The 23,728-nt window shown below is 41.1% G+C and overlaps 2 protein-coding genes across 2 annotated transcripts in view; both read left to right on the top strand.

Annotated features, from left to right (window-relative positions):
- The first annotated feature begins 466 nt into the window (after positions 1 to 466).
- stoml2 (stomatin (EPB72)-like 2) lies at positions 467 to 11,720 on the top strand. The gene is made up of 10 exons (XM_064942601.1): positions 467 to 637; positions 5,133 to 5,294; positions 5,433 to 5,532; positions 5,634 to 5,692; positions 5,788 to 5,889; positions 5,972 to 6,106; positions 6,266 to 6,410; positions 10,174 to 10,253; positions 10,333 to 10,461; positions 10,601 to 11,720. The coding sequence occupies exons 1-10, from the start codon at positions 596 to 598 to the stop codon at positions 10,709 to 10,711; spliced, it is 1,065 nt and encodes a 354-aa protein (XP_064798673.1). The 5' UTR covers positions 467 to 595; the 3' UTR covers positions 10,712 to 11,720.
- Positions 11,721 to 13,394: 1,674 nt separating this feature from the next.
- The window catches only part of unc13bb (unc-13 homolog Bb (C. elegans)), a 108,720-nt gene continuing 98,386 nt past the window's right edge, over positions 13,395 to 23,728 (top strand). Inside the window, 2 exon segments of the mRNA XM_064942600.1 lie at positions 13,395 to 13,628; positions 20,174 to 20,203. Coding sequence (XP_064798672.1) covers positions 13,607 to 13,628; positions 20,174 to 20,203 — 52 coding nt within the window. The 5' untranslated portion in view covers positions 13,395 to 13,606.

The raw sequence follows: 23,728 nt of genomic DNA, 5'->3' as shown, positions 1-23,728 counted from the left end.
TGTAAAGAGTACTTTTGGGTGTCAGGAAAAATGTATGTAGTAAAAAGTACATTAATTTCTTTAGGAATGTAGTGAAGTAAAAGTTGTTAAAAATAGAAATAGAAAAGTAAAGTACAGATACACCAAAACACTTTAGTACTTTAGAGTATTTTTACTTAAGTACTTTACACCACTGTTACACACACAACTTTTCCACCAATACTACACATTCCTTTGTCTCATGTCCTCCTCCTGGTCTATGCTGACATTCGCACTGCAATATGGAAAGTGCTGGAAATTCAGACTCGGAATATTGTCAAGGCCTACATAGCAATGATTAAAAACATCTTAAAGTGTTAGAAATATGAAACATTCACAATGTATTTTTGTATTATATTTACAATAATTTAAACGTATATTTTTTTCAGGAAACTACGCATCATCTGGAAAGATAATCGCCAATGTTCCATTTCCCCTATCAACAGGGGGACGTGTTTAACCAGTGCACCAATTTGATGTTGTAACTTCGTTTCCTGAATCGGCCGAGGGTCACACATGAACAGATATTCATTCATTTCACCTAAACCACATATCAGCCAACAATTACGTTAAGAAAATGTTCCGAACATTGTGCCGGACTGGCGGTGCCCTTTTAATGGTAAGACACATGCTAATTCAAGCTAGCTAACGTTAGGTAATTACTGTTAGTCTACTGAGTTAGCTTGTTACTGTACGCCAGCTAGCTTGCCTTGCTATCATGTGTTCACTGAGATGTTAGTCAGCTAACTAGATAACTAGTTACATTATATATAGTCAGTTCGTCAAATATCTGCGCCGCTAAAACTGCCCTGGTGTACTTTAAGTGCTGTTGTTGTGAAGGTGAAACGCAAAGTGGTAGGCCACAAACTCACTGAATGGGACCACCAAGTCTGTCCTTCGTTTTGAACACTAGCCACCGAGTTCCAAACTGCCTCTGGAAGCAATGTCAACTGTTTGTCGAGAGTTTCTTGAAATGGGTTTCCATGGCCGAACAGCCGCACACAAGCCAAAGATCACCACGTGCAATGCCAAGCATCGGCTGGAGTGGTGTAAAGCTCGCGGATAGAGAACTAGTGTATGCCATGTAGTGTATGTCGTTGGCCAGTTGAACATGCCCTCAACAATACAATCAAATCAAGTTGTATTTGTCACATTAGCCTAATGGTGTTTTTAGAGTTTATAAACCTAAATCTGTGCTCTTTGTTGCTATTATATTTGGTGTTGCACGGTAATATCATGGTGCCAAAACATTTATGAACCAACATTTTAGAATACCATTTCATATGATAGATACTACTGACTTTTTCAGCCCTACCCATCTGAAGAACCTTCTTGTGCCTGTTAAAAAATCTTTAGAAAGTCAGTTTTGTTTATAAATTCAGTTGAATTTAAGATACATCCGCTAGTCTCTTGTATGTGCAGATCCAATAATATCCACTTTCATGTGCATATCACTTGTGGCATCTGTAATCGCCAACCGCATCCCCTATCAGCCCTCACTCACCTGCTTCTCGCCGTCCACTCTGCTCGCATCTATTCCTCAGTCAGTTTGAAAAAATATGTAATTTAACCGGGATGCAGACCCTGATGAGTCTTCTGTTACAATGTATCAACATTGCTCTTTGTATCATTTCATCACCTGTTATAACCAAGAGCACAGACCAGTCTGAGTAGCCTTTGCAAACTCACTCTCATGCAGCCTCTGAGTGTCGGAGATGGAAAAAGCACCGCTCCGAGACAGGTATGCTTGCAGCTTTACAGCAAAGAAAATGGCTTTTCTCTAGCCTAAATGGTTCCAAAAATTTGCCATATTACCAGAGAAGCCTTTTTTCTTTCTATCGGGATTCACACTCATTTTATATAATTTCACAAACCATGTCGAGGGACACCTTAAACTAATCCTGGGTCGCTAATTATTGGTTTGATAATATACAATGTTGTTCAGTCATGTTACCTAGCTATCTAACAACCTGGTAACTTGACAGTAGATTTAGGCACATTTTAATAGCACTTACAGAAAGGAAAAGAGCCTGCTACTCATGAGATGTGCTTAAAATGGTAGGATTCATATAGGCTTAATGTAAGCCTAAACTCGTGTGCCTCCTATAGCCTGTTCTGGATTGTGAAGAGACGTCTTGTGGGGTATGCATGGGTGTCTGAGCTGTGTGCTATTAGTTTAAACAGACAGCTCGGTGCATTCAGTTTGTCAACACTTCTTACAAAAACAAGTAGTGATGAAGTCAATTTTGAGCCATGAGAGATTGACATGTATATTTAAGGGCCAGCTTTGCTGCCCTATTCTGAGCCAACTGTCATTTTCCTAAGTCCCTCTTTGTGGCACCTAACCACACGACTGAACAGTAGTCCAGGTGCAACAAAACTAGGGCGTGAGTGTAAAGCCATAACACAAGTTTTTCCAGCAGTAGACTGATGGATAATGTCAAAAGCCGCACTAAAGTTTACTAACAGTTGGTAACAGGCTGATTGGTCGACTATTTGAGCCAGTAAAGGGGGCTTTACAATTCTTGGGTAGCATAACTAGTTTTGCTTCCCTCCAGAACTGAGGGCACCCACAATTCTAATAGGCTTTGATTGAAGATATGGCAAATAGGAGTGGAAACATTGTCTGCTATTATTCTCAGTAATTTCCTATACAAGTTGTCAGACCCTGGTGGTTTGTCCATTGTTGATAGACAACAATAATTTTTCACCTATTCCACACACACAATTCAAAATGACAATGCTTGTCTTTCAAAATTTGGTCAGTTATACTTGTATGTGTAGTGTCAGTGTTTGTTGCTGGCATGTCATGCCCAAAAAAATCATTAAACTAGTTGCCAATATAAGTGGATTTTGGGATGAATGAGCCATGTGATTCAATGAATGATGGAGCTGAGTTTACCCTTTTGCCCAAAATGTAATTTAAGATGTTCCAAAGCTTTTTACTTTCATTCTTTATCATGCATCTTTGTTTCATAGTATAGTTTCTTTTTTAAAAATTCAGTTTAGTCACATGATTTCTCCATTTGAAGTATGTTTGCCAATTGGTTGTTCAGCCAGACTTATTTGCCATTCCTTTTTCCTCATCCCTCTCAACCATATAATGTTTAAATTCTTCATCAATCCAAGGGGGTTTAATAGTCTTTAGTCATTTTCTTAATGAGTGCATGCTTATTAGTAACTGTAATAAGCAATTTTTTAAATGTGTCAAGTGCAGTGTCTGGTTGCTCCTCATTACACACCATGGACCAGCAAACGTTCTTTACATCATCAACATAGGAATCACTACAGAACGTATTCTATGACCTCATACTTTGGTTTTCCAATATATGGCTACTATATTGTGATCATTACATCCAATGGATTTGGATACTGCGTTCAAGCTTATTTCTGCAGCACAAGTAAAGATGTGATCAATTCATGTTGATTTCATTCCTGTGCTGTTTGTAACTACCCTTGTCAGTTAACTGATAACCTGAACCAGGTTGCAGGCACTGGTTACAGTTTGAAGCTTTTTCTTGACTGTGCAGTTTGAAATCCACTGAAATCCCCCAGACAATAGAGGTATATCACATACATTATCAAGAATTTCAGACATTTTATCCATATATGGACTGTTAGCACTTGGTGTTCTACATCAGCTTTAGAAAAGATTGTGGCCATACGCACATCCTTAACATAGGTGCCGGGATAATAAAGAATACTAGTATAGAACAAGAAGCAGCTTCCCACAAGAATGGGCTTTAGGTGAGGCAGATGAACCAGTAGCCATATTATTTAAACAGTATTTAACATGAGATCCTCTCTTAGCTTTACAGGAGTGTGGTTCGTAATATAGACCGCAACACCGCCCCAATGGCATTTCTGTATTTTTTTGTAGATGTCAAAACCATGTATTGCTACCACTGTATCATCAAAGGTATTATTATCTAAGTGAGTTTCAGAAATAGACTATGAATGTCATCTATAACTAGCAAGTTATTAATTTCATGAACCTTGTTTCTTAGGCTACATATGTTAATGTGGGCAATTTTTAGCACTTTTCTGGGATGCTTGATTTTCTTTATTGCTGAAGCTGAACAGAAGTAGACATGCTCGTGTTGTTTGTTTGAGCTAATAGTGCAGGGTGAGCTGCATATGGTGGACTTCCTACTAGGGCACACCACCTCAGTGCTAATAGTATTACTCTGGTTCATAGGCACATGATTACTGCATACAATAGCTGTTGGATCAACAGACCCATTCAGGGCATTTAGAAGGACAAATTAAGTTACTTATGTTGTTTGCCAACGCCCCTGGGCTATGACAATTTAGCAACACAATGGTAGGGATTAACTGAGCTGGTCTTGGGTCAATAAGTCATTCTCAACACGAAATGCGTGGACAGGGTCCAGGAGCCAAGATGATTTGGATCAATCCGTCATTCCTGTAGAGCATCTTCTATTTCCAGAAGGTGTCTAAGTTATCTATAAAAGTGATTCCAACAGAACTACAGTAACCCTTTAGCGAGGTGTGTAATGCCAGTAACCTGCTGAATCTTTCACAACCGCGGCTAGACGATGGTACCGGACCTGAAATAATTGGCTGCTTTTTGGGATCTTTCAGTGGTAGAATCAGTTATTTTAAAATCAAATTTCAGAAGTTCCAAGCCAGCCCTCGTCATTTGACCCCACATGGACTATGACAGCGTCAGCTCCCGGCATCTGTCTTTGAACAGTCAAAAGCTGCCTTGTAATGTCCTGTACTCGTGCTCCAGCGTAGCAGAGGGTTTTTCCCCCGGGAGCCAAGATCTCTCTACTTTTGGAAATATTTATATTGACAGTACATTTGTACATCCACTGTATATCTGTATAGCCACTACTCATTCTCTTATAGCTCTATGTTCTCTCTACCTATTTGTATATAATGTATGTAAACACTGTAAATTCTGTCTCTTAATGTTGTCTCTAAATGTTGTCTATCACTAGCAGCACACTATCACCAAGTACAATTCTGAGTGTGTAAATGTACTTGGTGAATAAAGGTGATTCTGAAGTTGCAACTCTCATGGAGTAACCTTCTGATGCAACAATGTGTAATGTACATTGATGGTGATTTTTATTGTTTCCCTCCAGCATTCCCAGAGAACAGTGCCCACAGTCCCAGCGTTGTGGGTGACACAAGCCCAGCAGCGATGGGCGTCCAGTCTGCCCATGAACACTGTGGTTCTGTTTGTACCACAACAAGAATCCTGGGTTGTGGAAAGGATGGGCCGCTTCCATCGCATCTTAGAGCCGGTAATTTAACCATTGTTTTCCAATTAGCCAGTGATCTGCACCCTTAATTACTTTCACACTATTTCACAGTTTATATCCCGAATGCATAAAAATGATCAATTTACTAATTTGTCTTTCACTTTTCTGGATATTCTGTAGGGCTTGAATTTCCTAATACCAATACTGGACAAAATCCGTTATGTGCAAAGTCTTAAAGAGATAGTTATTGATGTCCCAGAGCAGTCTGCGGTCTCTTTAGGTGAGTGACAACTGTCACTGTTGTCTTCACTGTAAGCCAGTCTTCATTATTCTCAGTCAGTCCTTGTCTCGGAATTTACTGATATCTGATTACATCCACAGATAATGTGACACTACAGATAGATGGAGTCCTCTATCTTAGGATATTGGATCCTTTTAAGGTACGTTTGTGAAGTCCATAATTTCTTGAGGTTGTTGTTCATGGAAGTTTTTGCTTTGTTTGTAGATATTGATTACAAGATGTACTTACTTCCAGGCCAGCTATGGAGTTGAGGACCCAGAGTATGCTGTCACCCAACTTGCCCAGACCACCATGCGGTCAGAGCTGGGGAAACTGACCCTGGACAAAGTATTCAGGGTGAGTCTCGGTTCTTTTATACAAATTGTTTGTAATATTTTTTAACCTAATTTCCTTGTTTTATATTTCTCTATTTCTCTAGGAAAGAGAGACCCTTAATACCAACATAGTCCACTCCATCAACCAGGCGTCAGATGATTGGGGAATCCGTTGCCTTCGTTATGAAATCAAGGATATACATGTTCCACCACGTGTCAAAGAGTCCATGCAGATGCAGGTGAGAGGGGCTGGCACTGCTGCCAACTGGGAGACAGGTCTTGAATCGCAAACTATTTCTGAACATGATCTTATTTATAGATTAGTGATACATTGCACATTATTAAGACTTAGCCTATCAGTTTTGCATGTTTACATCCTTTCTGACTGCCTTCCGTAGGTGGAGGCAGAGCGTAAGAAGAGAGCCACTGTGCTGGAGTCTGAAGGTCACAAGGAAGCAGCCATAAACGTTGCTGAGGGTCGCAAGCAAGCTCAGATCCTGGCCTCCGAAGGACAGAAAACAGAACAGATCAACAAAGCAGCTGGTAGGTTAATACACATATCTAGATGACTTAAGGCCTTTGTTAACTACTAAGGATGGTGTGAAAGTTGGACTGTTGTTTTTTATGTAAGTTTGGTCTGAGTTAGAATGGCTTCTGTTTGCTTTATCTGCCTTTGTTGCATGTAAGTCGATCTAGATAAGTGTCTGCTAAATTACGTAAATGTTTGTTGTGCAAGGCAGCTTAATGTACTGAGCTTTCAGAAAGTATTCAGTCCCCTTTTTCCACGTTACAGCCTTACTCTAAAATTGATTAAATAAACTCAGCAAAAAAAGAAACGTCCTCTCACTGTCAACAACGTTTATTTTCAGCAAACTTAACGTGTAAATATTTATGAACATAACAAGATTCAATAACTGAGACATAAACTGAAAAAGTTCCACAGACATGTGACTAACAGAAATGGAATAATGTGTCCCTGAACAAAGGGGTGGTCAAAATCAAAAGTAACAATCTATCTGATGTGGCCACCAGCTGCATTAAGAACTGCAGTGCATCTCCTCCTCATGGACTGCACCAGATTTGTCAGTTCTTGCTGTGAGATGTTACCCCCACTCTTCCACCAAGGCACCTGCAAGTTCCTGGACATTTCTGGGGGGAATGGCCCTAGCCTTCACACCCAAACCAACAGATCCCAGACGTGCTCAATGGCCATGGCAGAACACTGACATTCCTGTCTTGCAGGAAATCACGCACAGAACGAGCAGTATGGCTGGTGGCATTGTCATGCTGGAGGGTCATGTCAGGATGAGCCTGCAGGAAGGATACCACATGAGGGAAGAGGATGTCTTCCTTGTACCGCACAGCGTTGAAATTGCCGGCAATGACAACAAGCTCAGTCCGATGATGCTGTGACACACTGCCCCTGAGCATGACGGACCCTCCACCTCCAAATCGATCCCGCTCCAGAGTACAGGCCTCGATGTAACACCCATTCCTTCGACGATAAACGCGATTTCGACCATCAGCCCTGGTGAGACATGCGCCAAAATGACAAATCAAAAACACGTTTTTAGAAATGTTTGCCAATTTATTTAAAATAAATATACCTTATTTACATAAGTATTCAGACTCTTTCCTATGAGACTCGAAATTGAGCTCAGGTGCATCCTGTTTCAATTGAACTTCCTTAAGATGTTTACAACTTGATTGGAGTCCACCTGTGGTAAATTCAATTGATTGGACATGATTTGGAAAGGCACACACCTGTCTATATAAGGTCCCTCAGTTGACAGTGCCTGTCAGAGCAAAAACCAAGCCACAAGGTGGAATTGTCCGTAGAGCTTCTAGTCAGGATAGTGTTTTGTCTCAAATTTGAGGAAGGGTACCAAAACATTTCTGCAGCATTGCATGTCCCCAAGATCAGTGGCCTCCATCATTCTTAAATGGAAGAAGTTTGGTGTAACGGTTTTCTTCCGCTGAAGGAGAGGAGGACCAACATGCAGCGTGGTTAGAGTTCAACATGTTTAATAAAGACCATACATGAGAACACTACAAAACAACAAAAGTGAAAACCGAAACAGTCCTATCTGGTGCGATGACACAGACAGAAGACAATTACCCACAAAATACCCAAAGAACACGGCTGCCTAAATATGGTTCCCAATCAGAGACAACGACAGAGAGCTGCCTCTAATTGAGAACCAATCTAGGCAACCATAGACATACAAAACTACCTAGTAAGGAAACAGCCCCATAAACATACAAAACCCCTAGACCAGACAAAACACTTAAATCCCCCATGTCACACCCTGACCTAACCAAAATAATAAAGAAAACAAAGATGACTAATGCCAGGGCGTGACATTTGGAACCACCAAGACTTCCTCGAGCTGGCCGCCTGGCCAAACTGAGCAATCGGGGGAGACGGGCCTTGGTCAGGGAGGTGACCAAGAACCCAATGGTCACTCTAACAGAGCTCCAAAATTCCTCTGTGGATATGGGAGAACCTTCCAGAAGGACAACCATTTCTGCAGCACTCCACCAATCAGTCCTTTACGGTAGAGTGGTCAGACGGAAGCCACTCCTCAGTAAAAGGCACATGACAGCCCACTTGGAGTTTGCCACAAGGCACCCAAAGGACTCTGAACCATGAGAAACATGATTCTCTGGTCTGATGGAAACCAATATCAAACTCTTTGGCCTGAATGCCAAGCGTAACGTCTGGAGGAAACCTGGCACCATCGCTACGGTGAAGCATGGTGGTGGTTGCATGCTGTGGGGATGTTTTTCAGCGGCAGGGACTGGGAGACTAGTCAGGATCTAGGGAAAGATGAACAGAGCAAAGTACAGAGCGAACCTTTATGAAAACCTGCTCCAGAGCGCTCAGGGCCTCGTCCCTAAGCACACAGCCAAGACGGCATAGGAGCAGTGGTGGGAAAAGTACCCAATTGTCCTACTTGAGTAAAAGTATAGATGCCTTTTTAATAGAAAGTTACTCAAGTAAAAGTCACCCAGTAATATACTACCTGAGTAAAAGTATATGGATCTAAGTATTCTACTTAAGTATCAAAAGTAAAAGTATAAATCATTTCAAATTCCTTCTATTAAGCAAAGCAGGCGGCACCATTTTCATGTTTTAACATTTATGAATAGCCAGGGGCACCCTCCAACACTCAGTGTGTGAATTTGACCATTTTCTATGTCCTGCTAAGCATTCAAAATGTAATGAGTACTTTTGGGTATCAGGTAAAAATTACATTATTTTCTTCAGGAATGTGGTAAAGTTAATGTTGTCAAATTATAAATAGTACAAACACCAAAAAACGACTTAAGTAGTACTTAAGTGGTTTCTGGACAAGTCTCTGAATGTGCTTGAGTGGCCCAGCCTGAGCCCGGACTTGAACCCGATTGAACGTCTCTGGAGAGATCTGAAAATAGCTGTGCAGCGACACTCCCCATCCAACCTGCCAGAGCTTGAGAGGATCTGCAGAGAAGAATGGGAGAAACTCCCCAAATACAGGTGTACAAAGCTTGTAGCGTCATACCCAAGAAGACTCTAGGCTGTAATTGCTGCAAAGGGTGCTTCAATAAAGTACTGAGTAAAGGGTCTGAGTACTTATGTAAATGTGAGATTTCAGTTTTTATTTTGAATAAATCAGCCCAAATTTCTAAAATCCTGTTTTTGCTCTGTCATTATGGCGTATTCTGTATAGATAAAGGAGAAATAAAACAACTTAGCTAGAGGTCGACCGATTATGATTGTTTTTCAACTACGATAGATTAATCGGCCAATTTTTACATTTTATTTTATAATTTTTTTTACATTTAATTTATTTTATTTGTAATAATTGATTATTTGCATTGATTATTTGCTTTGCATTGATTAATTGCATTGATTATTTGCAACACAGGACAAGCTAGTTAAACTAGTAATATCATCAACCATGTGTAGTTAACTAGTGATTATGTTAAGATTGATTTGTTTTTTATAAGATAAGTTTAATGCTAGCTAGCAACCTACCTTGGCTCCTTGCTGCACTCTGGTAACAGGTGGTCAGCCTGCCACTCGGTCTCCTCGTGGTGTGCAATGTAATCGGCGTCCAAAAATGCTGAAACTTGAAATCGGCCATAATTAGTCGGTCGATCTCTAAACTTAATACATTTTAGGATAAGGCTGTAACGTAATAACATTTGGAAAAAGTCAAGGGGTTTGAGTACTTTCGAATGCACTGAACAAGTACACCCACTTGACAGGACGCAAGCCTTTGTGACCGTTTCTGATTAGACTCTTGTTATCTTCACCTAGGTGAGGCCAATGCTGTCTTAGCCAAAGCAGAGGCCAAAGCTAAGGCTATCCGGCTGTTGTCAGACGCTCTAGCTGAACAGGTAAAATAGTTGATAGCTTCATTGTGTGTGTGTGCGCATCTAGATGGCACATTGACCCAACTGATTGTGTTTTGAACAGAATGGAAACGCTGCAGCTTCCCTCAGTGTGGCTGAGCAATACGTCTCCGCTTTCTCCAACCTGGCCAAAGAGTCCAACACCATCCTGCTGCCCTCCAACTCTGGTGACATCAGTGGCATGGTCACACAGGTCTGTCTCTGTTTAAGAAACAATTTAATTATGTGTGATTGCTCAGCCCATCCTCCCTGATCCTCCCTTTCAACACACCCCTGTCTCTCCGTCTTCTCTCTCAGAACAGTAACAGTCTATATCTTCCCCTTCCCCTCAGGCTATGACTATTTATGGCAGCCTGGCTAAGCAGAGCTCAAAAAAGTTGGAAAGTGTGTCCCCAGAGTGGGCGATGGAGAAGAGTGAGGAGCTTGTACCACCAGCCCAGTAGTGAAGGATGTCAAGACCACTCAAAGCAGTCACCGAACTGGAAGCAGTGACAGACAACCATGAGGCGCCAAGGCATTGTTGCCTGGTCAGCACCACCACTGTCTGGCCCAAAGGACACACTATCTGTTGCAGATTGAAGGACATTGGAACAGGATAAGAACATAACTTGTTTAGAGGCCTGGAAACATCAACCCATTTTGGAGGATTCATGTCACTTACACATTGTTTAATTTTGATTGAGTGTTATTGCACACATAACATACATATGTTCCAATTACAAATCCACAAGCTGTCATATTGGTACTCTTCTCTTGCATCAAATACCAAATGACTGCGATGATCGAAAACTAGTAACCTGATTTAGAGCATTCTGTTTAAGTGATGTATTGTTGTCTTTTATATTTCCAACTATTTGTCCTAAATATGTTTTCATTTCAATATGTCATGAATATTTTCCTTCATGTGAGAGCTTGTGACCTTAAATTAAGAGCCTCCCAGGGTCAGAGCAAGCAGAGGAGGGAATAAGGTCAGGTATATGAATAGAGGTTAGGATGCAGTCTTTCCTGGAATACTTTCAATTTGGCTGCATTTAGACAGGCAGACCATTCTGATCTTTCTTCTACTAATTGGTCTTGACCAATCACATCAGATCTTTTTCAGAGCTGATCTGATTGGTCAAAAGACCAATTAATGAAAATAATGATGCCTGTGTAAATTATAAACTACATCAAGTTAAGTCACCAAAAGTACTTGTAAGAAAATTACCTTGGATGGAAATAGTTTGTTGAAGTGGAATGTTTTATTTCACACCAATACCGAATGGGAAGAGGTCTCTGTTTTGGAGGAAGGTTTTGCGTAAGATAGCAAGTTTATTGATTTAAATGGCCAATATACCGATAATGGTCATCCACGATGATATTGTCACTATTAAAGGAATTGTGATTGACTTTAGGGAGGATTGTAACACCATCACAATAAATCTTGGTTTGAATGATTTGGAAGTAGACACAGCAGTGATTTCCAGTATTTTTTTTCTACATATTGTAGTAAATATACAGAAGTCATGCTCTCTGAAAATGACAACTATCTCAGTGAGATTTCTCCTAAAGTGCAATTTTCTGATGATTTTTCACCTTCGACATCAGATATTTTCCATCAGTATGCATGTTACAGATAGAAAAAGCCTCAGGGGGGGGCTGTTGTGTTATTCAGTGGTAGTTTGTCTACAAAGCTGCATTCCAGCCTTTCTTAACCATTTCTGATGCACCGTGACTGGGGGCTCAACTCCTTATGTTGTCCTCCATCCTCATTTCGCCTGCTTTCGAAAAATGTCAAAGATAATCTCGGTGGCAAAGAGAGGAAACGTGGAAACAAATGCCCTTGTATGAAATGAGACTAGGCCGCTAGCACTTTATCAGGCAGGAGGAATCCCAAAATATGTGTTAAGTGCCCCAAAAATTAAGCTGCTTTTGCCAGACATTTTATAGATCAAAGGATAAGTAGAGAATATTTTTCTCCTCTAGTAAAACAGCTGATTCATAGGGGAATAGGCAGATTTTAAAACACGTTCATGCTACCCATAGGGAGGATGCTCTTGTGCATCCTCTGCCGAAGTAGATAATCGAGGTGAGCATACTGTTCGCCTACTAACGAATTGACACTTCGACCACCTACCGGTTTCTGGGTCACAGAGGAGAGGATGGAATTTTGTATAATTGGAGAATTGTTCAATATCGCCAATTATCCCATGAACCACTCAATCAAAGCTTCACATGCTGACCAAACCACCTCTGCGCCATCGTTCGTATGTTGATTTTCACTATCCCCACCAGATGTGTTCATGACACGCAGGTTAAAATACCAAAACCAACTGAACCAGCTATATTGGTCAAATTCTAGGTTATCCTGATGGTTTTTAGGCATAATGACATCACTCAGACTCAACAATGACAAGGTATTGGCCACCTAGATATGTACATCATGTAGTTTATTTGAAATAGGAAACACTGTCGGCAGAAAATACAATAGTCTAGAATATCCATGTGAATGGACAATAAAGCGCTATCAAAATGTACTGTTGATGGCATCATTGTTTGTGATATTATAGAATTTACTCATGTGAAACCATTGCTTCCAAGCAGTTTTGTGATCATTTTAATCATTAAGACAATTACTCCAATCCTTAGTAGTTATTTATTTTTTCTTTCAGCATGGGTTGTTGTCATTTGTATCATACGCTTGCCCGACACATTTCACTGAACATACATTGGGAAATTTCTATCCATTTATGTCTCTAGATTTAAGAAAAAGATGTCTGGAAAAAAGCAAAAGCATACTTTTTAATCCTTAAGGGGAGATAAATATGTAGCCTTATGTTCTGTGCAAATTTGATATAGGCCTATATTTAGACCAAAAAGTTACACTTTTTTAATTCCATATTTTTTGTACAGGTGAAAACAACAAAACAGGCCACTAACTGGGAGCAACAACTCTGCGTCACCACCTGTTCCCTCAATTTGTGGTTTTTAGTCTCTCTTCATTGATTGGTCAGAACCTTCTGTACGGTCCGACCTTTTCAGAGATTATGCTCACTAAATGGATGGACTAGATGTCATTAGAGAGTATTTCGGCGCCGCCCTCTTATCTCGGTGCCGCCCTCTTATCTCGGTGCCCTCAGGTTAGTCTAATGAATTTTATCATGGCGTGCCCGTGGCAGGGGGCTATTGCTCTCTGCCGAACCTTTATGTTTCCCTTTACAGCATCTCAAGCCCACCTGTAACAACTTTAAAAAAGTGATTGGAGACATTGTTTGTTATGTTACCGGGCTGAGCGCAGTTTTTCTGAGACGTTTGGTACATTTTTTAACTAGAGGGATTGTCAGAGAAAAGCTCTTGCCATGTCTCTACTTTGTGTAAGAGGTGAGTTATTCCTTTTTTCTTTAATACATTTTCATATATTTTTGGCTTCATAAATCGAAAGCAGAACAATTGTTTCAAGTGAAGTAACGTTAGATTGTGAAACCCAGCAGTAACCGGTTTGAAAGCCGGATAGACCAAACTGGATGAATTGAACTTTTACGGCCGTGATTGTTTGTTTTTTCCCTTGTTGAAACAAAGTTGTTTCCGTATGTGTCTCCCTTATGTAAATGTAAAAGAAACGCTCGACGTTAATATATTGTATAAAAATGGTTTATTTAGGCAATTTTATTTGGATTTGGAGATTATCTATTACATAATTCTGAGATGGGAGCCGTCACCTCTACCACCAGCTGTTTTCCAGTGTTTCTGCTCTTGTCAGCTGATTTAACGTTTGTTAGTTTGACATGTCAGTCTCCATATTACAAAATTAGGAAAAAGCAGTTTTACTTGCTAAATATTTTTTGCTTGTGTGATGGTTGTAATTGGCTATCAAAAGTTTATTTAGAATTTGGTTGACCTTTATATCAAGTAAACCAAAGCCACCTAAATTAGAATATTGTACGATTGTATGCTCTTATGGTACACAATCTGGTTTTGCAATCGTGTTATCGTTTGTGTGGTGTGTGTGTGATTGAGACACTGGACAGCCTTTTATCTTCAGTTTGTGTGGTGTCTAAGATCACCATTGCCATGTCCTCTAAACATCTCATTTACTTCACAAAGAGTAGCCTATAATCCAATTTGTGTGGTAGTGTTTCTGCTTAACATCTGAAGTGTTTTAACAATACTGTATACTACAGTTCAGGTAACATTTAGCAAATAATGTTGTCTAAAGTGAAATAAGTGTCAACTTAGCCAAAACCACATTTCTCCTCTTATACATGTGTAATATACAGCCATTATTCATTCATGCTTGACTGGCATTTTTGTTGGTTAAGCTGGTTGCTCATGTTTTTCAATTATTTTTCTGGGGGTACTTGATACTGGCACAATTTATGCTTGTGCAGTGACTCTTGTTCAATTGATGATGTAATTAGTCATTGAAATTATGCACAAAATACAATCAAGGAATAGAGGCAAAAAATACAATTTTGCTTGACTGAGTTCTCAGAACTTCTCAATTATTTATACTGTCAGAAAAGCTTTTCCCTGTATCTTTTTTTCCGTTCTGAAAAATACAAAAATGAGTCAAAATATCACTCATATATCTATTAATGAAACTGAAAAATAATGACTAGTATCCGACTAGTTTTATCAGCTCCCCCTCTGTCGTCAATACCTGTGGTTCAGGATCAATACCCATGGCTCTTCGGCTGGTACGGGAAATCTCTCTTTTTGGCACTGAGGGAAATGGGATGAGAAACAGGCAGGTGTTGACTGTCAAGTCTTTCAGTCTCTATCTCCATCAAGACTAATGATGTTTAAACAACATTTTATGCCTGACATGTCATGTTAGTATACATAGCAGACCAGGTAATAGGCCAGTGTCAACCATGCTTAGGGGCGTTATTTTCATTATCTCTTCAAACATTTTATTTTGGCAGGTACATAATGGCACAGATGTGTGATTGTGGTTAGTAGGAACAGCAGTTGGCAGAGGCACGTTTTGATGAAATTTGTGCCTTGTCACAATTTCATTGTAATCAGGCTCCTCCTAACAAGTGAGGCGTCTAAGTTGTTAGCTCACCTAATTGAGTCAATGGCTTTTGTTGTCACGTCCAGACTTACAGCAGGTGCATGATACCAGATGGTGATGTAATAAAACAATATAAATGATAGCTGTCTTCTCTTGGCATCTCTCCATGGGCTAACCTTAATTCTCCCCATCCGGTAGAATCTTGTTTGACACCTCATTAGGCCAAGCCTCAACCTGGGCCCGTCACGGGCCAGAAGAGATTAGGGCTTGTGGCAGTGAGGAGTCTGGACAGGTGAACACAGCAAATCCAGAGACGAACACTCTAATTTACAGTAATTTAGCATGTTTGTGGTTTCCTCGAACACGTTCGTCCTAGAAAATGTACAACATACATTTATTGATTAGTATTGAGAATGGAAACTGGAGCCACCGTAGTTTAGTCTAAGAACCCAAACATAGTAGTAGTGCATTGAATCCTAGACCGGATGGTCAGCCTGCATGTGATTGGCTGCTGTGACTCACCCCTTCCCCTGTACAGCAGTGTCATGGTTTTTTGTTTATTTATTGCCCATAGAAAGGCCCATCTCCATGGTGATGTCTTTATACAACAGATATGTGTTCTACCCCTCCAAGTGTGACAGGTGGACAGTCACAGAGACCCATGCTGTGTGTGGATCAGGGCTGGGCTGGGTGGACAGTACACATGGACCTCTCATAATAATATGGTCCTGCAACCTGGAGATTCAATTGTGTGGATGCTGAATAGGCATCCTGGTTTGGTAGATGATTATTATTGCAGACTGGGTGTTTTAGGAGTACCACCAAGCCTTTTCAAATGCTAAGTGTGCCATTGACATGGAGAGGGATTTATTCTGTGGCTCCTATGAATAAACTCTGATGTGTGTGTTTCAGTGCTATAAAAAACTGTGTTTGCGACAGTCTTGATGAAATGAAAGCACACTGCGTGAGGAAATGGGCCATGTTGACTTTGTCACAGATTCAGCTGCGTCAATAATCTGATATATAGATAGAGGGACAGAAGGATAGCTTGAGATGTATGGTCTAGGCCTATAAATCAAGAAGATAGTGTGAGAGGAGAAAGATGTCATGTTGACAGGGCGAAAGAGAATTGGTCAGAGAGGACAGCGAGATTGAGTATAAAGTGCAGAGAGAGCTGAGAGATTGCAACAGTAATCCCCTGGCCATCTGTTGCTCTGTCTCTCTCGCTCGCTCTGTCTCTGTTTCTCTCTGCTCTCTGGTCTGCTTTCCCGCCCATAAGCTCCACCTGATCAGCTCCAGTGCAGTGTGTAAATACAGAACAATAGAAGCCTCTGACCCTGCTCTTCTCTTCCTGTCTCCCTGTACCGCCTGACAACACTCCCTAGGCATGCGTGGCCGGAGTAAGCAGTGTGTCCGTCCCATCCACAATGTGGTCACGTGACTTGCCTCCTCTGACCCCAATTTAAGGGTTACCAGTACTAATCCTCCGAGCTGAGTAGCAATCGCAAGCCAGGCAGGCGTCCAGTGGATTCACTGGTGGAAATCCCTTAACTCAATATTCAAATGCACCTTGTGCTGGGCTGCTGGCAACTCTCAAACGTATCTTAAAATTTGACTGGATGTGATCAATGATATAGTTAGTATGTAGTATTCTTATTGGACCTTTTTTCTGTCTTATCATTTTATTACTCTGCTGCTGTGTTTCCAGTCTACTAAAACTAATATATACCCTATCTTCAATTATATATAGCCAATTGTTTCCTTTTACTGCTTTGGTTACAGTTAGGGTTCTTTTGTTGTTCCTATCATTTGGTAAAGAAACAAAGCTATGGTCAGACATCAGGTGAGCACACAGTAGAGCAGATTAGTAAACAGTAAGTTGATAGGGGAACTGAGCAACTGCCCCTGGCCAAACACTGATGGCTTCCTCCAGTCACAAAGATGGACGGCTGAGCAGAATAGCGATAAGAATCAGTTTCCATCATAATGGCCCCTCGCTTTATGGCCCTCTGCTCTGTTCGCCTCCGTTTACAATGACGTCAGCTTGATTGGGACATCATGCCTGCCGTTGTGCCAGCTCAGGCCAGAGTCACAGTCTGGTGGCCTAGAAGAGCCTCTCTGGAAACACTGACGTCACACTCCTGACCCTCAGCTTTTCCACTGCTCCCTTTCCTATTTCCGCAGAGCCAGTGGGAGAATCGCAATTGGATTTCCTTGGTTCCTCCAAGAGGAAAGATGGAAATAAATGAGCTTGTATGAAATGACTCTTCTCTAGCGCGTCATCATCAGGAAAATGACAATTACAGAAGTGGAATCCCAAAATAATGTGTAAAGTGTTGAATGTAGCTAGTTGTGCAATGACTTTTATATATAGAAGGATAAGTAGCGTATCAATTTGTGCGCATGCTTTTCTCATCTGAGAAAACAGCCGTTTCAAAGGGAGTGTGGTGGATTACAAACTCTTCCGCGGTAGGATACACCTGAACATACTCCCCCACAGGAGGCAATCTAGGAGAGGAGCAAATTCCTCCGGTCACCTATTAACTAATTGATGCTCTCCAACACATGGCGACCGCTTGTCGGTTTCCGGGTCCTGGAGGAAGGAGGAGTCGGAGTGGACAGACCTTTGCCCAATTGAGAATATCTCCGTGTGTGTAGAGAGTGGAAGATGGGCAGGTGCATTTTGAAAGCGCTCTCTCCTCCACCTCCTCCATTTCCCTCCTTGGGGTCGTCTCTTTGCCACGTTGTTGCTGGGGAGATTAAGAGGCTAACTAAGATGGGCAAATAAATAGAGCCACACTCACTTGGGCTGCATGTTATTCTAGTTGTGTACAGAGCGAGAGAGGGGGAAGAGCTGTACGCGCTGATATTAAAATCCTGTAGAGTCCGCTCCTGTCACTCACCGCCACCCGATCCTGCCCATCTGCCATCCCAGCCCTGTCGTTTAGTCGCTGGTACATAAGGCTGAAGCAGCATTCACTATTAATCCCCTCTAAACCGTCTTTCAAATCCATAACCCTTATTGTATAGATACAGGAAATGTCTAAAGTCAGCCAGGTCTAAAAATACACGAGTGCACTACATGTTGTTTTTCTGCTCTCGTTGTCCACATAGTAGATGAAAAGAGAATTTGCTAATTGTTTTGTTTTATAAACATCTGGTAGGCTTAGCATCATATCATTGCCCTTGTTTTATGTTACATTCTGCTTTGTGATACCTATATTTCGTGTAGATTAATCCGCCATTCAACCAATGACTACCTTTTCACCATTCTGATGTTTCACACACCTTACACTGGAATGATAGGTAATGACTTTGACTTTCTGCGAACTGAAGGTCATTTGGTCAACATTAGGCTATCCCTAGACATGTGAAATATCTTCATGTCTAGAAGAGCTTCCAGGCTTCTGTCATAATGGTCCATTTTAAGTTAAACATTTTTTTTTATTGCAGGGGAAGTTTGGTAAAACTAATTCCGTCTGAATTGTCCACTGGAAAAACGGACATGCTGTGGTAACATTTATATAACCAACGTTCTATAGTAATACATTTACATTTAAGTCATTTAGCAGACGCTCTTATCCAGAGCGACTTACAAATTGGTGAATTCACCTTCTGACATCCAGTGGAACAGCCACTTTACAATAGTGCATCTAAATCATTTAAGGGGGGGGGTGAGAAGGATTACTTTATCCTATCCTAGGTATTCCTTGAAGAGGTGGGGTTTCAGGTGTCTCCGGAAGGTGATGATTGACTCCGCTGTCCTGGCGTCGTGAGGGAGTTTGTTCCACCATTGGGGGGCCAGAGCAGCGAACAGTTGTGACTGGGCTGAGCGGGAACTGTACTTCCTCAGTGGTAGGGAGGCGAGCAGGCCAGAGGTGGATGAACGCAGTGCCCTTGTTTGGGTGTAGGGCCTGATTAGAGCCTAATACTAGTCCTGTGTGAATAGGATTTAGGGCTCTCCATATTCCAGTCTATCAGGGTTTTGTCCAGGCAAAGGTTGGGATTATGGCTCCAGTGCCAGAGAACATAGCCTATCTGGGAGGGCTAAGTCAGTACAGGAGTGGATTGTGTATTATGGGATTTGACTGTGAAAGATTACAGCACAGAGGTCAATATGAAAGTGTGGCCTGACAGAGTAGTGGTAAATTTACATTTACATCTGAATATTTACATGAGAACTTGATAACCTTGTAACATGTTATTTTAACTCCTTTCTATGATGTTCAATGGTGTATTGAAACATCATGGTTTCTTTTGGTTTTAAAATAGTGATGTTTTCAGCCTTGCTGTTCTCCATCGGAATAACTAATCAGTTTTTATGAAAGTATCCCACATCTTTAGGGTTTAGATTCATTTTTTTGTGAGTATTTAGTGATTGTCTAAAATGTGAGAGGCTGGTGTTTTCTGCTGCTAGGTTGAGAGGATATTGTAATGCTGATGCTCACTCGTGGCCATCCAGGTGATGTCTGTATGTCTCACCCTCAACCGATTCGTCCTCGATGCTTCATCAACACGTGCTCCATCTGTTGGTCTGCATACATTATTAATTAATTTTTCACGCCTCACCTACACATGTCATGTGCTCTTTTTTTCTATGGTTGTGGTTGATTGGTGTTTGTGGGACTGGTTCCTGGTCCCTGATTCACCAATTGGCATGCACTGCTGGGTTACACTCAGCATGATGGATCTGGCTGCAGCCTCTCAGGGGATGCCATTGAGGAGACATGAAGTGACCACGGGATCAGTCATTGTACACAATGTAGTCTACAGCAATTTGTTTCTGATAAAGCTGTGTGATATCCCTGAAGTAAGTCATGAGCAGGGATACTGACTTGCTGTTTCTTTAAAAATTAAAAATAAAAACATCTTTGACGTTTCTAACGGTTATTTTATGTTTCTTTTTCAGTAAAGAAAGCCAAGCTACATGGATCACGAGGTAAGTCCTTAAACTCTTTAGTTTGGTTTTATGTCTTTGAATGTTGTCCCAAACTAGGACCTTGTGGGTGTGTCATAAATATGTTAACTATTTTGACAGTGGGAATTATGGGCAGAACACCTGGCGTTTAGCTTAATAAACGCAACAAATAAGTTATAGGTCTGACGAGGGTTTGACCACTCACTGACCAATGAAAACCTGCTCCGAAGCTTTTTGAGGTTGTAATAAACAGAGCGGTGTCTGTTTTCTACCTACAACTACATCGGGGAGAACAAGTATTTGATACACTGCCGATTTTGCAGGTTTTCCTACTTACAAAGCATGTAGAGGTCTAATTTTTATCATAGGTACACTTCAACTGTGAGAGACGGAATCTAAAACAAAAATCCAGAAAATTCCATTGTATGATTTTTAAGTAATTAATTTGTTTTTTATTGCATGACATAAGTATTTGATCACCTACCAACCAGTAAGAATTCTGGCTCTCACAGACATGTTAGTTTTTCTTTAAGAAGCCCTCCTGTTCTCCGCTCATTACCTGTATTAACTGCACCTGTTTGAACTCGTTACCTGTATAAGAGACACCTGCCCACACACTCAATCAAACAGACTCCAACCTCTACACAATGGCCAAGACCAGGGAGCTGTGTAAGGACATCAGGGATAAAATTGTAGACCTGCACAAGGCTGGGATGGGCTACATGACAACAAGCAAGCAGCTTGGTGAGAAGGCAGCAACTGTTGGTGCAATTATTAGAAAATGGAAGAAATTCAAGATAACGGTCAAGCACCCTTGGTCTGGGGTTCCATGCAAGATCTCACCTCGTAGGGCATCAATGATCATGAGGAAGGTGACGGATCAGCCCAGAACTACAGGGCAGGACCTGGTCAATGACCTGAAGAGAGCTGGGACCACAGTCTCAAAGAAAACCATTAGTAACACACTACGCCATCATGGATTAAAATCCTGCAGCGCACGCAAGGTCCCCCAGCTCAAGCCAGTGCATGTCCAGGCCCGTCTGAAGTTTGCCAATGACCATCTGGATGATCCAGAGGAGGAATGGGAGAAGGTCATGTTGACAAAAATGAGACAAAAATAGAGCTTTTTGGTCTAAACTCCACTCGCCGTGTTTGGAGGAAGGATGAGCACAACCCCAAAAACACCATCCCAACAGTGAAGCATGGTGGTGGAAACACAATTCTTTGGGGATGCTTTTCTGCAAAGGGGACAGGACGACTGCACCGTATTGAGGGGAGGATGGATGGGGCCATGTATCGTGAGATCTTGGCCAACAACCTCCTTCCCTCAGTAAGAGCATTGAAGATGGGTCGTGGCTGGGTCTTCCAGCATGACAACGACCCAAAACACACAGCCAGGGCAACTAAGGAGTAGCTCCGTAAGAAGCATCTCAAGGTCCTGGAGTGGCCTAGCCAGTCTGCAGACCTGAAAACAATAAACTCTTTGAAGGGAGCTGAAAGTCCGTATTACCCAGCGACAGCCCCGAAACCTGAAGGATCTAGAGAAGGTCTGTGTGGAGGAGTGGGCCAAAATCCCTGCTGCAGTGTGTGCAAACCTGGTCAAGAACTACAGGAAACGTATGATCTCTGTAAATGCAAACAAAGGTTTCTGTACCAAATATTAAGTTCTGCTTTTCTGATGTATCAAATACTTATGTCATGCAATAAAATGCAAAATACTTACAATGTGATTTTCTGGATTTTGTTTTAGATTCCGTCTCTCACAGTTGAAGTGTACCTATGATAAAAATTAGACCTCTACATGCTTTGTAAGTAGGAAAACCTGCAAAATCGGCAGTGAATCAAATACTTGTTCTCCCCACTGTATAGCTGTCTTTTTGAACGGTTTAAGCTACAAAATATTATGACTCCATTCCTGAAAGATAAGACTCGCAGGAACACGTATTGCCTGATGATCTCATGAATTTCCCAATATCTTGTTGATGTATTTGTCACTGCAAACCATACTTCCATATGATTGAAGTACTGTCAAAAGTACTGTCAGACTGATTTAGCACTGGTGCATGTTTTTAAGGACACACCTCAGATATTGCCATCCCTCCCACCTCAGCTCAAGCGAGCACATAAAACAGGTAAATTACCAATCCTGCTGCAAGGTTTGAAAAATAGCAGAGCACCGGTTTTAACAAGTATAAATTGCCAACAAGCGTATTTGACAATTGCCAGCCTGAAAATAGAGGTATTACCGAGGTATTTGGAAATGGCCACGGGATGATTTTCTATACTGTCAATGCCATTGAAACAATTTATTTGAAGCTTTCATTACATTTGAATATTTGTAGTTACTTATTAAGTAAATACCTGCAGTGAACTTGTGCAATCGTTGGAGATAAAGCAGGTTGCGTTCTTCATTTCACCTGTCACATTATGCAGCTTACTGGTAGTCTCCAGTCTAGGGCTGTCCCGACTAAAAAATAAATAAATCTTGGTCCAAACAATTGGTCTAAAGTTTTTTTTAAACATGTATTTTTCCATATAGACACACCCTGTGTTTTTAACTTCTTGGCACACCCATCCCGTTTGCGGGATCATTTTCGTCAACATCCGCTGAATTGCAGAGCGTCAAATTTAAATTACTAAAAATATTTAATTCATGAAATCACAAATGCAATATAGAAAAACACAGGTTAGTTTGTTGTTAATCCACCTGGCATGTCAGATTTAAAAAAAAGCTTTACAGCAAAAGCTATCCAAGCTTTTATGTTAGGACATCTCTCTTAGCAGACAAAACATTACAAACAGCTAGCAGCAAAAGTAGATTGGTCACGAAAAGCAATAGAATGAATCGCTTACCTTTTGATCTTCGGATGTTTACACTCAGGAGACTCCCAGTTACACAAATGTTACTTTTGTTAATAAAGATTATTTTTATATCCAAAAACCTCCATTTGTTTGGCGCGTTTCGTTCAGAAATCCACAGGCAGGTCATGACGGCAGACAAATTCCAAATAGTATCCGTAATGTTTGTAGAAACATGTCAAACGTTTTTTATGATCAATCCTCAGGTTGTTTTTTACAATAAATAATCAATAATATTTCAACCGGACCCTAGCTTTTTCAATAGGAGAAAGTGTCTGCTCCAAGCTGTTGCGCATGCAAAACTCTGCTGGCACCCAGCCATCCACTGACGCGATGTGATCGTTCTCGCTCATTTTTCAGAATAAAAGCCTGAAACTATGTCTAAAGACTCTTCACACCATGTGGAAGCCATAGGGAAAGGAATATGGTTGATATCCCTTTAAATGGAGGGAAGGCATGCAATGGAACAGGGAGATTAGTTTCTCTTACGCACTTCCTGGTTGGATTTTCCTAAGGTTGTCGCCTGCAATATCAGTTCTGTTATACTCACAGACAATATTTTGAGTTTTCTATCCTAATCTGACAATTAGAATCATATTCTGGGCCTGAGAAATAGGCAGTTTCATTTGGGTACATTTTCATCCAAACATACAAATACTGCCCCCTACACTCAACAGGTTAATGAAA

The sequence above is a fragment of the Oncorhynchus masou genome, chromosome 28 (assembly GCF_036934945.1).
Source record: "Oncorhynchus masou masou isolate Uvic2021 chromosome 28, UVic_Omas_1.1, whole genome shotgun sequence".
NCBI classification, from domain to species: Eukaryota; Metazoa; Chordata; class Actinopteri; order Salmoniformes; family Salmonidae; genus Oncorhynchus; species Oncorhynchus masou.
This window is presented reverse-complemented; position numbering and strand designations above follow the sequence as displayed.

What these genes read in the sequence shown, in the direction of transcription:
- stoml2 (XM_064942601.1), top strand. Translation starts at nt 596, where the DNA reads ATGTTCCGAACATTGTGCCGGACTGGCGGTGCCCTTTTAATG. An exon ending in AAGAGTCCATGCAGATGCAG is followed by an intron (nt 6,107 to 6,265) that starts GTGAGAGGGGCT and finishes TGCCTTCCGTAG; the next exon opens with GTGGAGGCAGAGCGTAAGAA. An exon ending in TCAGTGGCATGGTCACACAG is followed by an intron (nt 10,462 to 10,600) that starts GTCTGTCTCTGT and finishes CCTTCCCCTCAG; the next exon opens with GCTATGACTATTTATGGCAG.